General features: G+C 40.9%; 1 protein-coding gene and 1 long non-coding RNA gene across 2 annotated transcripts; one reads left to right on the forward strand and one right to left on the reverse strand.

Moving 5' to 3' along the window:
- The first annotated feature begins 9,940 nt into the window (after positions 1-9,940).
- Positions 9,941-10,836, forward strand: LOC133891064 (uncharacterized). Its single transcript, XM_062331759.1, has 2 exons — positions 9,941-10,110; positions 10,250-10,836. The coding sequence occupies exons 1-2, from the start codon at positions 10,015-10,017 to the stop codon at positions 10,658-10,660; spliced, it is 507 nt and encodes a 168-aa protein (XP_062187743.1). The 5' UTR covers positions 9,941-10,014; the 3' UTR covers positions 10,661-10,836.
- A 131-nt stretch (positions 10,837-10,967) lies between these two features.
- Positions 10,968-11,738, reverse strand: LOC133891069 (uncharacterized). Its single transcript, XR_009904145.1, has 2 exons — positions 11,512-11,738; positions 10,968-11,435 (listed from the first exon to the last, which is right to left on the reverse strand). It is a non-coding gene; the product is annotated as an uncharacterized LOC133891069 (long non-coding RNA).
- Positions 11,739-12,510: the final 772 nt, after the last annotated feature.

The raw sequence follows: 12,510 nt of genomic DNA on the forward strand, positions 1-12,510 counted from the left end.
CTGTATGTAGATTTAATTAGGAATTAGAAAAATAAATTTTCCTTTGTAAATGTTGACTTTAGGTATAATCTTTGTATTAGGTTATTTTGAGTATTTGGTTAAGAAAAAAATATATGTGCGTATAAATATTAGATCTCAGTACTCTAGTTAAGATGATGTATGTATGATTATATTATTGGATTGTAATTGTAAGATCCCCTTTTACCGGGATCTCCTGTTCCTCTTGTATCAGTCCCTGGATTACGTAGCTGATACACACAGTATAATAATCATAGTATCACAGTTAAACTTCGTATGTAAATAGTAAAGTTCTGGGTACAAAAGGCTTACAATCCATATCGAATATTACAAGCCTGGCCTAGCGACCAGCAAAACACACAACGGAAGCAAAAGCCTAAGCCACAAGTAGTGAGGGTGCGAACGTGACTTCAGAGACTATTCTTCATCCCTGGCTTCAACTCTGGTGAAGTCGGTATTGGGTTCTTCATCAGAATGACAGCAAGAATGAGTACGAAAGGTACTCAGCAAGCCTTATACTATTTTAAAGTGTTGATAGATGCATAAAGGGTTTATTCAAGGATAAAGTTTTACGATTTAGATTTAAGCATAAAGCAGTTTATGCAGATATCCAATAGTATCAACTTTAAAACATGTTAAGTAGCTCAAAAACCAGCAACGAGCTGTATCTGGGGTTTCTCGGTCCTGGGAGGGGCTATACCTACCTCACTCCGCAAGCCCTTTTATCACATCTGGTGTACCTCTAGTACTACACAGCTTTTTGCGGAGTAAGCCAGGAACCTCATCACACGGACATCTAGTCCACACACTCACTCATCAAGACACACGCACCCGGAGTCTATTCAAGCATGACCATGCCTTCGCGCGTCCTTGACCGTGGACATGGCTATTCGAATAGATTGATACTCTGCAGAGGTGTACAACTTTACCCAAGCGATATGCTCAGCCTCCAACCATTGCAAGCGGATGAGCGAATCATATCGAGACCCTCCAAACACCTTTCCTGTCGGGTTTTTCTACGAGACACCCCAAATACCAGAGACCATGTTCGGAATACCATATTGGCTATGCCATCTCTCGAAATATTCAACAGAGGGCCAGATGGACACTTGGTTTCTCGCTGCTCCCCAGCCTCCTAGTATGATGCCCAACTCAGTCCGATAAAGAAAAGTCAAGTCCTGCCCATACAAGACGCATGGTTGCATGGGGGTGGCTAAGCATGACGGCGCAAGACTCGGTCCTTAAGCGGCTGGACTAGGCATCTTCATTGGCAATGAAGACCATCAGGTAACTCAAGCCCCCAAGAGCCTCCTCCCTGGAGGACCACTCTACCTGCCCAAGCTAAAACAATTTTCACCCATTTTTACAGATCACCCTCCATATCCTGCATGACATTAAGGATTTCACAACCATCATGGAATTCACAACCATCAAGGAATTCACAACCATCAAGGATTCATGGTATATGAGTTATCATTGATAACAGTAAATCTTATCTCCGAGGAGAGGTGTTTTAAAAGCGACATCTCCAAGGAGATGTATTCAATCCTAGGCATACTAGATATCATGACATCGTCTGGCGTTAATATAGTTAACGACATGTAATCCTAGAGTGATATGTATTCTGGATGATAGTATTCAATACATGGCATGTGCTTGATAGGATTAACTATTATAAGTAGTTTGTAAAAGCGTAATACATAGCACATGCGATAATAAGTCTGATTTTAGTTGATCATGTAGATTAATTGAAAACATAGGTCCAATATGATCAAGGAGATAGGACTTGCCTTCTTTGAAGTTTTCTTCAGAGTCTTTGTTGTAGTCAGGATCCTGCGCAGCACTCGCAGAACTATGGTTACTCTGCATTTGCGACTATGATCAATAATGACTATACTAGGGAAGAATCAATTAACACCAATAGAAAATCAAATAAGTCCTAATGTCTATCGCAATGTGACGGATGAGTAGATCTTGACTTTAGATGAATTTTGGCGAAAGAATCGCCAAAATCAGAGCCAGAACGGAAAAGTTATGGCTCCTAGAAGATTTAATCAAAATTAAATTGGGAAAATATAAAATAGCACTATTCATGAATGGGAACCACATGAACAATAGCCCAGGCCCACATGAACAGTACCGATGGACCGAGATGGGCCCAGAATGGGCCGGGTCCTGGCCTGGATTGGCTGGATTGGGCTTTGGCTATATAGTGGTTTAGTGGGTTGCGGTTTTTGGGCCAGCCCACGGGCTCATGGCCTTTGGCAATCGGGCCAGGCGGCAGGCCAGCAACCCACTGGGCGGAGCCACAGCCAGTTTGGCTGGGCTGCCTAGCGCACATATGGCAGCCCGATTATGCACACGTGTGCGCGCGCGAGTGCACAAGGCGGCGAAGGGGGAAAAAGACGTCCTAGCGGCGAGGAATAGCGGCAGAGCTGCACTGGGGTGCTCTCCGGCAGCGCATTCTGGCCAAAGAATCACGACGACGAGTGGACGCTAAGATACTACAAGGCATGATAGACTCAGAGGGGAGCTCGTCGACGGTGGCCGACGACGGAGGCAGTACCAGACGACGACTAGAGAAGAGCGCAGCGGCGCGAGACGATTGGGCAGCACCTCCCCTTCACTGGGAGGTGCCAACCTGCAAGGGAAGGAGGCCTAGCACCTCAAGGCATCATGGCACGACAATTGGGCCACACTACGGAGAAGAAACATGCTGGCGATGAGCGCAAGCACGGCGGTGGAGACCACCACACAGCAGCGCATGATGATAAGCTAAGAGGGAGCCCCGGGGATGCCTACACTCTATCTACACAAACGTAAGAGGGAACTGGGAGGCTCACCTAGCGCAGGAATGACGATAGGCGGGGCGGCGGTCGGCGATTTGTCGAAGAGGCGGTGGCGGCACTGCTCGGCTACTGGCTCGAGCGGGCTCCCATCGGGCTTCTAGCGATTGGATGACAGCAAGGTCCTGAAGCTCCTCGGCAGCACGTGGTCGGTGGATCAGCGGTGGCGAGCTGCGGTAGCGAGCAATGGCGGCGGCGGCGGCGGTGGGGAAAAAGGGAAAAAAGAGGAGCCGGGGGCTGCGCTATTTATAGTGGGGGGAGGGGAGGGGTGAGGTGTGGAGAGGTGGCATGGGCGCGGCATGGCATGACAGCGGTGCTCGCCATCGGGCCTCGCGCAGCAGCAGAGGCGACTCAGCGCCGTCCATGCACGAGCGCGGGCGTGGAAATCGCATGGCATCAGGTGCTCGGGTGGTGTGTTGTGAGGGCAGAGAGAGGAGAGAGAGCAAGGGTGTGGAGAATGGTCGCGGCAATATTTTCTGGATGCGGTCGGCGGTGTCACGGTGGTGGACAGCACAGTGCGGCGTGGCGCGGCATCGCACTAGAGGAAGGAAAAGGAATTAGAAATTAGGTTTAAATTCAATTCATAATATTTGATTTAGGATTTGACCTTGGATTCAATTTAATTCAAATAAACATATTTGAATTGTGGTTTGGACTAAGATCTTGATTCGTGAGGAAGAATTTGAATTCAATTTGGATTTAGGCTGAATATGAACTCAGAAAAGATTTGAAGCGAGAGATGTACAATTCAAATCTCCACTCAAAGAGAATAAAATCCATAAACTAATTGTGCATGAATCAACTTAAGGTAGGGATTACTTTAAAATATATTTGGTGCATCTTGAAATACTTAACCAATTAACATATATGAATTCATATACTAGTATTATTAAAAAAAATAAATTTGCACTGAATTTTGTTATTAATTAATATGCTAAAACTCAGGATGTTACAGTAATAATATATGTCTTATACTAAAATACGATATTTATTGGATTATTTTGATTTAGGACTAGTTGTTTAAAGCAAAAAAATAATAAAATAAAGAGAGCATCCAAAAAGCAATGCAACACCGAAGTATTTATTTTAAAATTTTAAAATTCAATGAACGTTATATATTTGAAAATTCGCAAGACTCCTGATATCAAATGGTATTAATTAATAAGTTCTTGAAAATTAAATATATTCAATTTATTGTTGCTAGTAATATGTTTATTTATTAATGTTATCCCTGATTTAGATTTAGGACTGTAATATTGATTAGATTCTAGGTAATGAAGACTATAGTACTTCATATTTTAGGACCAGAAATGGTGAATCAGTATGGCGTTAGTCAATTTTAAGTTAGTCATGTTATATGATTATAATTTATTTTCATTTCTAATTAATAGGGACAATAAGTTAGTAATCTAATTTATATATTTTTTAGGTGACAATTATATAAAACTCTATAAATTTTAGAGTACTCTATGAAAATGATCAAATTCGTAATGGTCCGTCTAGTATTGATTTGAGCAATTTTTCATTTACCATCTTTGAACATCCAAACCCTAAGGGTACAAGGATGAATTAGATGAAAATATGGTTCACCCAATACTTTCAGCTTGACCCCCAAATTTATTCTATTATGATGCAATGCATGTGGACTCATATGTTAAATCCAATTTTTTAGAGTTAAAGCCGTTGTATTAGACGAACAAATGGTTGAAATGGTTGGAGTGGTGTAGACGATGTCGAATTGAGTTCAGTATCCTGGTGCAACCATGTCCAAGAGAAGCGGATGATAGTAGCAGTGCAGTGACACCAGTAGAAGAAGAGGATACACACAGGCATGCAGTGTCGACGGAGGAAGTTGAACAAAGGCAAAAAGGGCAAATATCTTAGGTACACTCAGTAGAGAGCATCTACTGTAACTCGATATATTTTCTTTCTCTAAGGTATGTTAGGTTTAGCAGCGGCATATTATTAGGTTACTTTTTTGGCATACCGTACATATCAATATTTATTATCATCAGCTCTGTATGGTTAGGATCTATTCGCGCTACGACGAAAAACCCTATGCAACGTGTAATATTCATCAGCGTATGTAACCTCTGTATCAGATTCTATCCTGCTTATACTTCACAATTACTATTGTAGCCTCCCATGTAATTTTTATCAGCTACTTCCCTTTGTCGGCCAAGCATTTCTACGATTTATTTTATATCTTTCCATTATGTATAACAAATAAGTTCAATCGCAAAGTAAAAAAGTGATATAATATTTTTGTTGACAAAAAAAAATTCGGCTATTCCGACGCAGAAGATAGGGTTCACATTGAGCTCACATGCCAACGCAAGAGATAGGGTTCACGTGAGCTCACGGGGATTTTTCGTTCAACCGTTTGGCAAAAATAAGTTTTCTGTCAATGGTTTGGTAAAAATTAATTTTCCATGTACTGTTTGATGATGATTAGTTTTTGTCTAATGGTATGGTAAAAATAGCCTCGGAGCTGCCATTGGGACCCCTAAACTACTGCCAGGGATACATCACCTATTTTCGCCATACAGTTTAACAGAAATAGTGTTTCCGCCGTACGGTAGAACGAAAACATGTTTTTGCCAAACTATTGGACTAATATGTATTATTTTAAGAATTTTTCATTTTTATATTATTTCTTTAATATCCGTATAAAAAAGTAATATTAAAAAAAAATTGAGCCAACAGCACTGCTTGTTTGGATTTATTGGATCTGGACAGGAAAGAGTGGTGGGGCGGCCGGGTGAAAAAGGTCATATGAGCTGCGGTGGTGGGAGAAGCATATAGACGGCATTAAATAAGAGGGTGCTCCACAGTCCACTGTTGTCATTTGGTAAGTCTTCCCTTGGACTTTGACAAAATTATGGACTGAACGAGACTGTTCGTTACCAAACCTTTCGTACGTATGCTGATACATATGGATCATGCAACAAGACTACAATACACCAGCTAGCTAGCATTATATTGGAACTACTATATATGATCACTGTCACTGGGCATGCGTGTGCAGTTTTTTCCACACGAGTTGAAAAACATTGGAAAGTAGTAGCTGGAAACATGGTTGTGGAGTCAAGTCGTCGTTGTCTTGTCCATGATTATGCGGAGTGCAGCAGGAAGATGGCGATTTACAAGTGGCCGTTCTATGGGGAAGATGGCGATTTACAAGTGGCCGTCCTATGGGGAAGATGGCGATTTACATGTGGGTGTGGCATTCATGTATGAATGCACACGCCACATGCAAGTAGAAGACAAGGAAGAAGGACCGGCGGTTCTTGGTACAACGGGCCGGAATGTGTACGAGACGTTCGTGCTGTTTGTCTTGTGGAATACGTCATAAACCATGCCCATCGAAGACAAAGTTTAGCGAGCAAAATGGCATTTCCATCGAGCAAGAGCCTCTCGTTCACGGCAAATATCAAGCAAAATGTCGTATGTTAGGAAGAACAGAGTTATCTCTTCAGAAAATATGTCGGACGTTATGCACCAACCAATTCAACCTCACAAATTAAGCTGATGTGGAAGGTTGACACTCCACGCATTCAAGGTCTATTTGATATCAATGGGTCACATGGAAATATCTTCAGAGATAACTTCAACTTTCGCGGGATGACCTAGTTCCCACTAAATTGAGGCATTTCACTAAGAAAACATATACTCCAAGTTGATGTGGGAGTATCAGTGTTCAAAAAATTAGCCTAGGCCCACAAAGAGATAAAGAAAAGAAAAAATCAGAAGAAAAAACTAAGACATGCAAAGCTTCCGTATTAGCTTAGAACCACCAAATATTACTTGCCATCCAAGCGCCTGCATGCTGCTACACTACTACAGAAAGTGACTTTATTATCGGCTCTAAATGAGCATTCATTGTTGGTTTTATAGCCAGCAGTGGACAACGAGTAGTGATAATCCTAATTATCACTACCGATCTGAGGACTGGCAATGAAAGTGTTATCACTATCGGCTGAAGACTTCAGCTGACAGTGGTAAGCAATCCCTGAATCAATATTTTTTGATCCAAAAAAAGCACAAAAAAAAGACAAACTAGGCACCTCGCGTGCAAGTCACAAATCACACAATTTTTCGCTCGAAATATGCACACGTGCGGTTCATAGCACTCGAACCCAGAAACCACTCAGCTCACACGTTACATCCTTACCATCGTACCACAAAAGTACTAGTGATAACAATAGGACATGCACTCATTTTGATATCTTCTATCTAAAACTTTAAACAATTATTTATACATTTAAATGACTTCAAATAAAATAGTTTTCAACTACAAATTTGTATATCTCTTCGAAGTATACAATTTTCATATGAAGTTTGTCCTAATAGACTTCGTATGAAAAAGTTATGAATTTTTTAAGATAAGCTATCATCAATTATCACTGCCGATGCGTAATACGAACCGACAGTGATACTTGACGAACTATTACTACCGATTCGTGGCTAGAGCCGATAGTGATAGTCAGTCCATCACTGTTGGTCATAAGAAGGACCGACAATGTTAGTAAATTATCAATGGACTTTAAGTATCTGTCTTTGATACGAACTGACAGTGATACTCTATCACTACCAGCTCGTAAGGAACATAGTGATAGACTGGCATATAAGATCTATTCTGTAGTAGTGCTACTTCCCTAACCCATATAAGGGAGAAAAGACGGCCTCCAATATCTTCCATAGCAAGCTAAGGATGTGTTTGGTTAAAGGGCAATGATGGATGGGTTAAGGTCATCTATGTTTTTAGAGATGTGACCATTCAAGTTGTTTGTTTGGTTATGTGAACAGGATGATCCAATTTTGTATTTAGTTGGAGGGATGATGGCGGATGGGATGATAATAATTAACTAAATTATATATCTTAATTTCATATAATAATAGTTAATCATACACTAATCAACACGTACTAACACTTATCAATGTTGATCTTATCGTAGTAATTACTAATTAACAATAAAATATACTAATTATCACTAATCATATTCGAATCGACACACCAATATTATACTAATAAGCACACTGATACTTATCAATTATATAATAAATACTAATTAGTAATATAACATATTAATTATCACTAATTATTTTACTAATGAGCGTGGTTAGATATGATGGATGACCTCATCCGGTCAGAAATACTGGCTCAGCCTATCTAGCATTTTTAAAACATATTCCTCAAAACTGGATGCTCTATCCGTTCACCCCTCAATTAAACATCTCAAAAATATAAGTAGTCATCTCCCATCTAATTTTATCCTATCAAACAAACTTACCCTAGTAGGGTACTGTTGATGTCCGAAAATTCTGAGTCTCAGTCATCACCTAGATGGGAGGCGGAACAGGACATATGCCTACACCGACCAACTTGGAGACGCCGGCCTCACCACCGGTCGACCAACACAAATTCAAGAATCCAAATTGCATTGTCTCTGTACGAAGAAAATATTTTGCTGCTAATTAAGACAGTTCACGTACACCCATAGCTAGCTATACTCCATTGCCTGATCCGGCCAATACACCGGATCATTGGTTTTCCCCCAGACACCAGAGGACATGTAGTATGATGCCGTAGCCCTCTTGACAACGCCTTCGACCAGAGTGGTTACTGCAAAATATCTTATCAGTATTAATTTAAAATTATTATTAGTGGTGGTTTTTGAACCGACACTGATTACTTGATATTGATAGTCACTGACTATCAGTATCAGATATAAAATCGATACTAAAAATCACTATCAGTACCGATTCCATTCACGAACCTGTACTAATAATAAATTATTGGTGTCAGTCCCCTCTTAGAAACCGACACTGATACTGATTATCAGTATCGATTTTAAAATAGAACTGACATTGATAGATATTCGACAACTAAAAATTTTTACACAATCCAAAATGCATCACATGCATATGCATCCATTCTTCTAATGTTTAAGTCATAATAAACACTTAAATATATTAATTCAAACTACATGCATTTCTAAAATTACATCAAATACCATTACATGCATAGTTGATATCTAAAATTTCAACTCCAAATATTACATCAAAATGATTCATGGTATAAACGAGCGCACTAGCTGTTATTTTAAACGGAAGTTCCATTGGACTTCCGTAAATAATAAAATTGTTACTATCACATTGAAACTTAATGTATGACTGGTACTTTTCTTCCTGAACCTTCCCGCATTGAGAACCAAGTAATGTGTACCCCACTACTGGGTAAGAAGACGTAAGATTGAAGTAAAGTTACGATCCATCCGCATCCAAGTGTTTTAGTAAAAAAATCCTACAGACAAAGAGCAACAATATAGATAAAAAATTAATATTATTGAAATAATCCTAACTACAAACTATAGGTTCATATCACCAACTGTTTCAGCTACACATATAATATAGCGATACACATCTAATATCCTGACATACACATATAATAATAAGCCAACATATTTTAAACTAAATACATATCTAATTTCAGGACCTAAATTAGCTAACTAAAATTACTAACTACAATTTACTAACTATAATTTGCTAACTACAATTTGCTAAGTTAAATTTGAGAACTAATCCAAGTGTTTCGTAGCCCTTCCGGGTAGGAAAGGGATACACCGTTGAGGATCTAGAGGCCGGGAGTACGAGGGTGGTCACCCAGACCCAGGTTGCAGGATAGAATGGAGCAACCGCCTCCATACTACCTAGATCTACGCTCTCCATCACTATTGCCGCTGCTGCTCGCCATTGGGAATATCAAAGAGGCGACGGTGACATATGTAATAATTAGGCGAAATAGCCAAATTCGTCCCTCATCTTTCGCTCAAAGCTCAAATTCGTCCCTCAACTTTTAAAGCGGCCAATGTAGTCCCTCAACTTTCGTTTTGAGTTCAATTTTGTCCCTGGTCCGAGGTGGCAGTCCACCTGGCGTGCTGGCCTGTGCCTGCTCAGCTGAGGAACATTAGGGTTGTGATGTTGCATTTTGCACACATATGAAAGGACAATATTGCCCCTCAATGACACAGGCACCTGTTAGGAGTCACCAAGCCCGTTTCTCCGCTCACACACCCACACGCCTTCCACTTCCCGTTTCTTCGCTCGGCTCTGTTGTCGCACAGCCGCTAGCACCGGATCCGCTCCCATGGCGAGAGGATCCATGGGCGCCGGATCCAGGCGAGGGAGGGGAAGAGGAACGGCAGGTCGCGAGGAATCAGCTTTGAACGGTTTGGAGGTGGAGGTAAGGGGTCAAGTTGATGTAGGGTTTGGGAACCAACTTTTGCCCGAATTTAGCAAATGAGAGATTGGTTGTTGTCGAAATTGGTTCCTTTTTTTGAGTAATTTGTTGAATTCTTCTTGGTTTTGATTGATTTTCACAGCTGGATCAATTGCTTGAAGAACACAGGGAGGGCATGGTCGTGAGGACAGGGCTGAGGTGCCGCCATGGCCTCTACCCGGTGCTAGCTTGCAGCTGGTCTGATACGGATGTAGGCCGGAGGTTCTTGGCATGCTCCCAGGTCGAGGAGCCATGCGACTTCAAGTACTGGATTGACCAAAAATTTGATGGCAGAGCTAAAAGAGTGATTGAGGAACTTGTGTTTATGAATCAAAGCCTGACGGAGCTGTATGTGCATTCAGCTAGGCAGTGGGATGAACTTTTTGTGTCCAGACAGAAGGCAAGGGAAACAATATGTGAATTGAGTGAAACAATTAGAGAACAACGAAGTTGCATTGTCATTTTGTTGTGTTTTACTGCTGTAATAGCTGGTGGCCTGTGGCTGGTGTTGTAATGACTTGTTCTCCAGAATTTTGTTAATGCTACAAGTTGGCCTGTGGCTGGTGTTGTAGATTTCAGGTTGATGTCAAGGAAAAGTGTAATGACTTGTTCTTCAGAATCTTGTTAATGCTATGACTTGTTCTCCAGAAAGGACTTATTGTCCAGAATATTGTTTCAGGCAAGGGAAACATGCTTGTGCTGAATATGACTTCTTCTCCAGAAATGACATGTTCCAATGTTCTCCAGATCTCCAGAAATGAACACATATTTGGCATAACATACACACAACAAGGTCCCCACATTTATCAAAACATAAGCACTAGATGTTCACACAAGCTCATAGGTTCAACATAAAAGTGACAGATCTAAGCAGAACATACACACACACAAGCTCATAGGTTCAACATAAAAGTGACAGGTCTCATATTTGGCATAACAGAAGCACTAGATGTTCAAACAAGCTCCTAGGTTCAACATAAAAGTTACAGATCACTCTTGGAGAGGTACTATACGATGCTCTTCTCTGAAGGCACTAGTTGATTTCCAGATTTTTTCTGAGAGGTCCTGCTTTGTCCTAATGCTGTTCCACATCCACTAGAAGTAGATTGGATATTTGCGCTCGCGCGGCCGCCTGTTATATTGATGGTTGCCTTTGCAGTTGAGCCAAGCCGACCAGCAGCACTTGTCTCAATGATAACAGAGGCACTCCCACCAGCGACTGCCTTTGCGGATGCTTGTGCAGTGGACTTAGACCTTCCGAAAGACACCAATCTCCTCTTATGGCCGGACTGGAAAAAATTTTAAATTACTGCAGTGTAGTGGAATAATGCAACGATATTGGATTGGTAAGTAAAATTTATTGACCTGAATGAAGGATGAACCAGTTCGCTCACTGTAGTACAATCCAAAGCCCTCAGGCATTTTGCTATTACTTGATTTAGTATTGGAAGTTGCTGCTGGTCTTTTTCCTCTAGATTGCTTGGATTGTGCAGGTTCAATAGCTAGTGGCGTGGTATTTGCCTGACTTCGAGCAACCAATGCTTGTGAACTTTTTTCCTGTGGAGAAGATGCACCATGGGATGCCGATTGTGATGCCGATTGTTCCACCTGCTACACAACAAAAATTAGTGTTCTATCAAGATAAGAAAACAATTACAGCAATAATAAAAATGAAAAAGAAACTGAAACACATAAACACCATTGAGCATGTCCTTGAGTTGTGACCCTTGCTATTGCAACGTCTACATTTGTTATTACTTCCAATCTTAGATGACTTAGTGCTCGATTTCTTTTGTTCTGAAGGATCCTTCCTTCTATTTTTCTTTGGTCGACCTGGCATCTTCTTCACTCTTGGAGGTAAAGGTCTAGGATTTGGAGACACAGGCCATGCTGACTCGTGCTCAACTGGTTTCAGAACATGCTGATATGTCTTTTTGTATTGCTCAATAGAGAAACACATATCTATGTAGCTGTTTGGCTCTTCTGACATCTTGAACAGGGCAGCACAAGCATGTTGACAAGGAATACCAGAAACTTGCCAATATCTGCAGGAGCATGTCTTCATTTTCAGATCAACTGTGAACCTCCATTTTTTCTCCCTTATTTCAAAACCAGCATCACCATTCCATAAGACATGACAAAATTGGGTAGCATGCCTTATCTTTCTAACCTTTTTTAGAATGTTGGGACATATAGCCATTATCCACCTCTCACTATTGCTCCTATTCTCTTGGATCCTTCTGGTCACCTGGATCCTTATATCTTCTAGCATGGTTATGATAGGTTTGAACCTTGCTTCTATAATCCAGCTATTGAATGATTCACTCATATTGTTATCAATTGATTCACAATTGGATCCAAGCC

The sequence above is a fragment of the Phragmites australis genome, chromosome 14, assembly GCF_958298935.1.
Source record: "Phragmites australis chromosome 14, lpPhrAust1.1, whole genome shotgun sequence".
Classification (NCBI taxonomy): Eukaryota; Viridiplantae; Streptophyta; class Magnoliopsida; order Poales; family Poaceae; genus Phragmites; species Phragmites australis.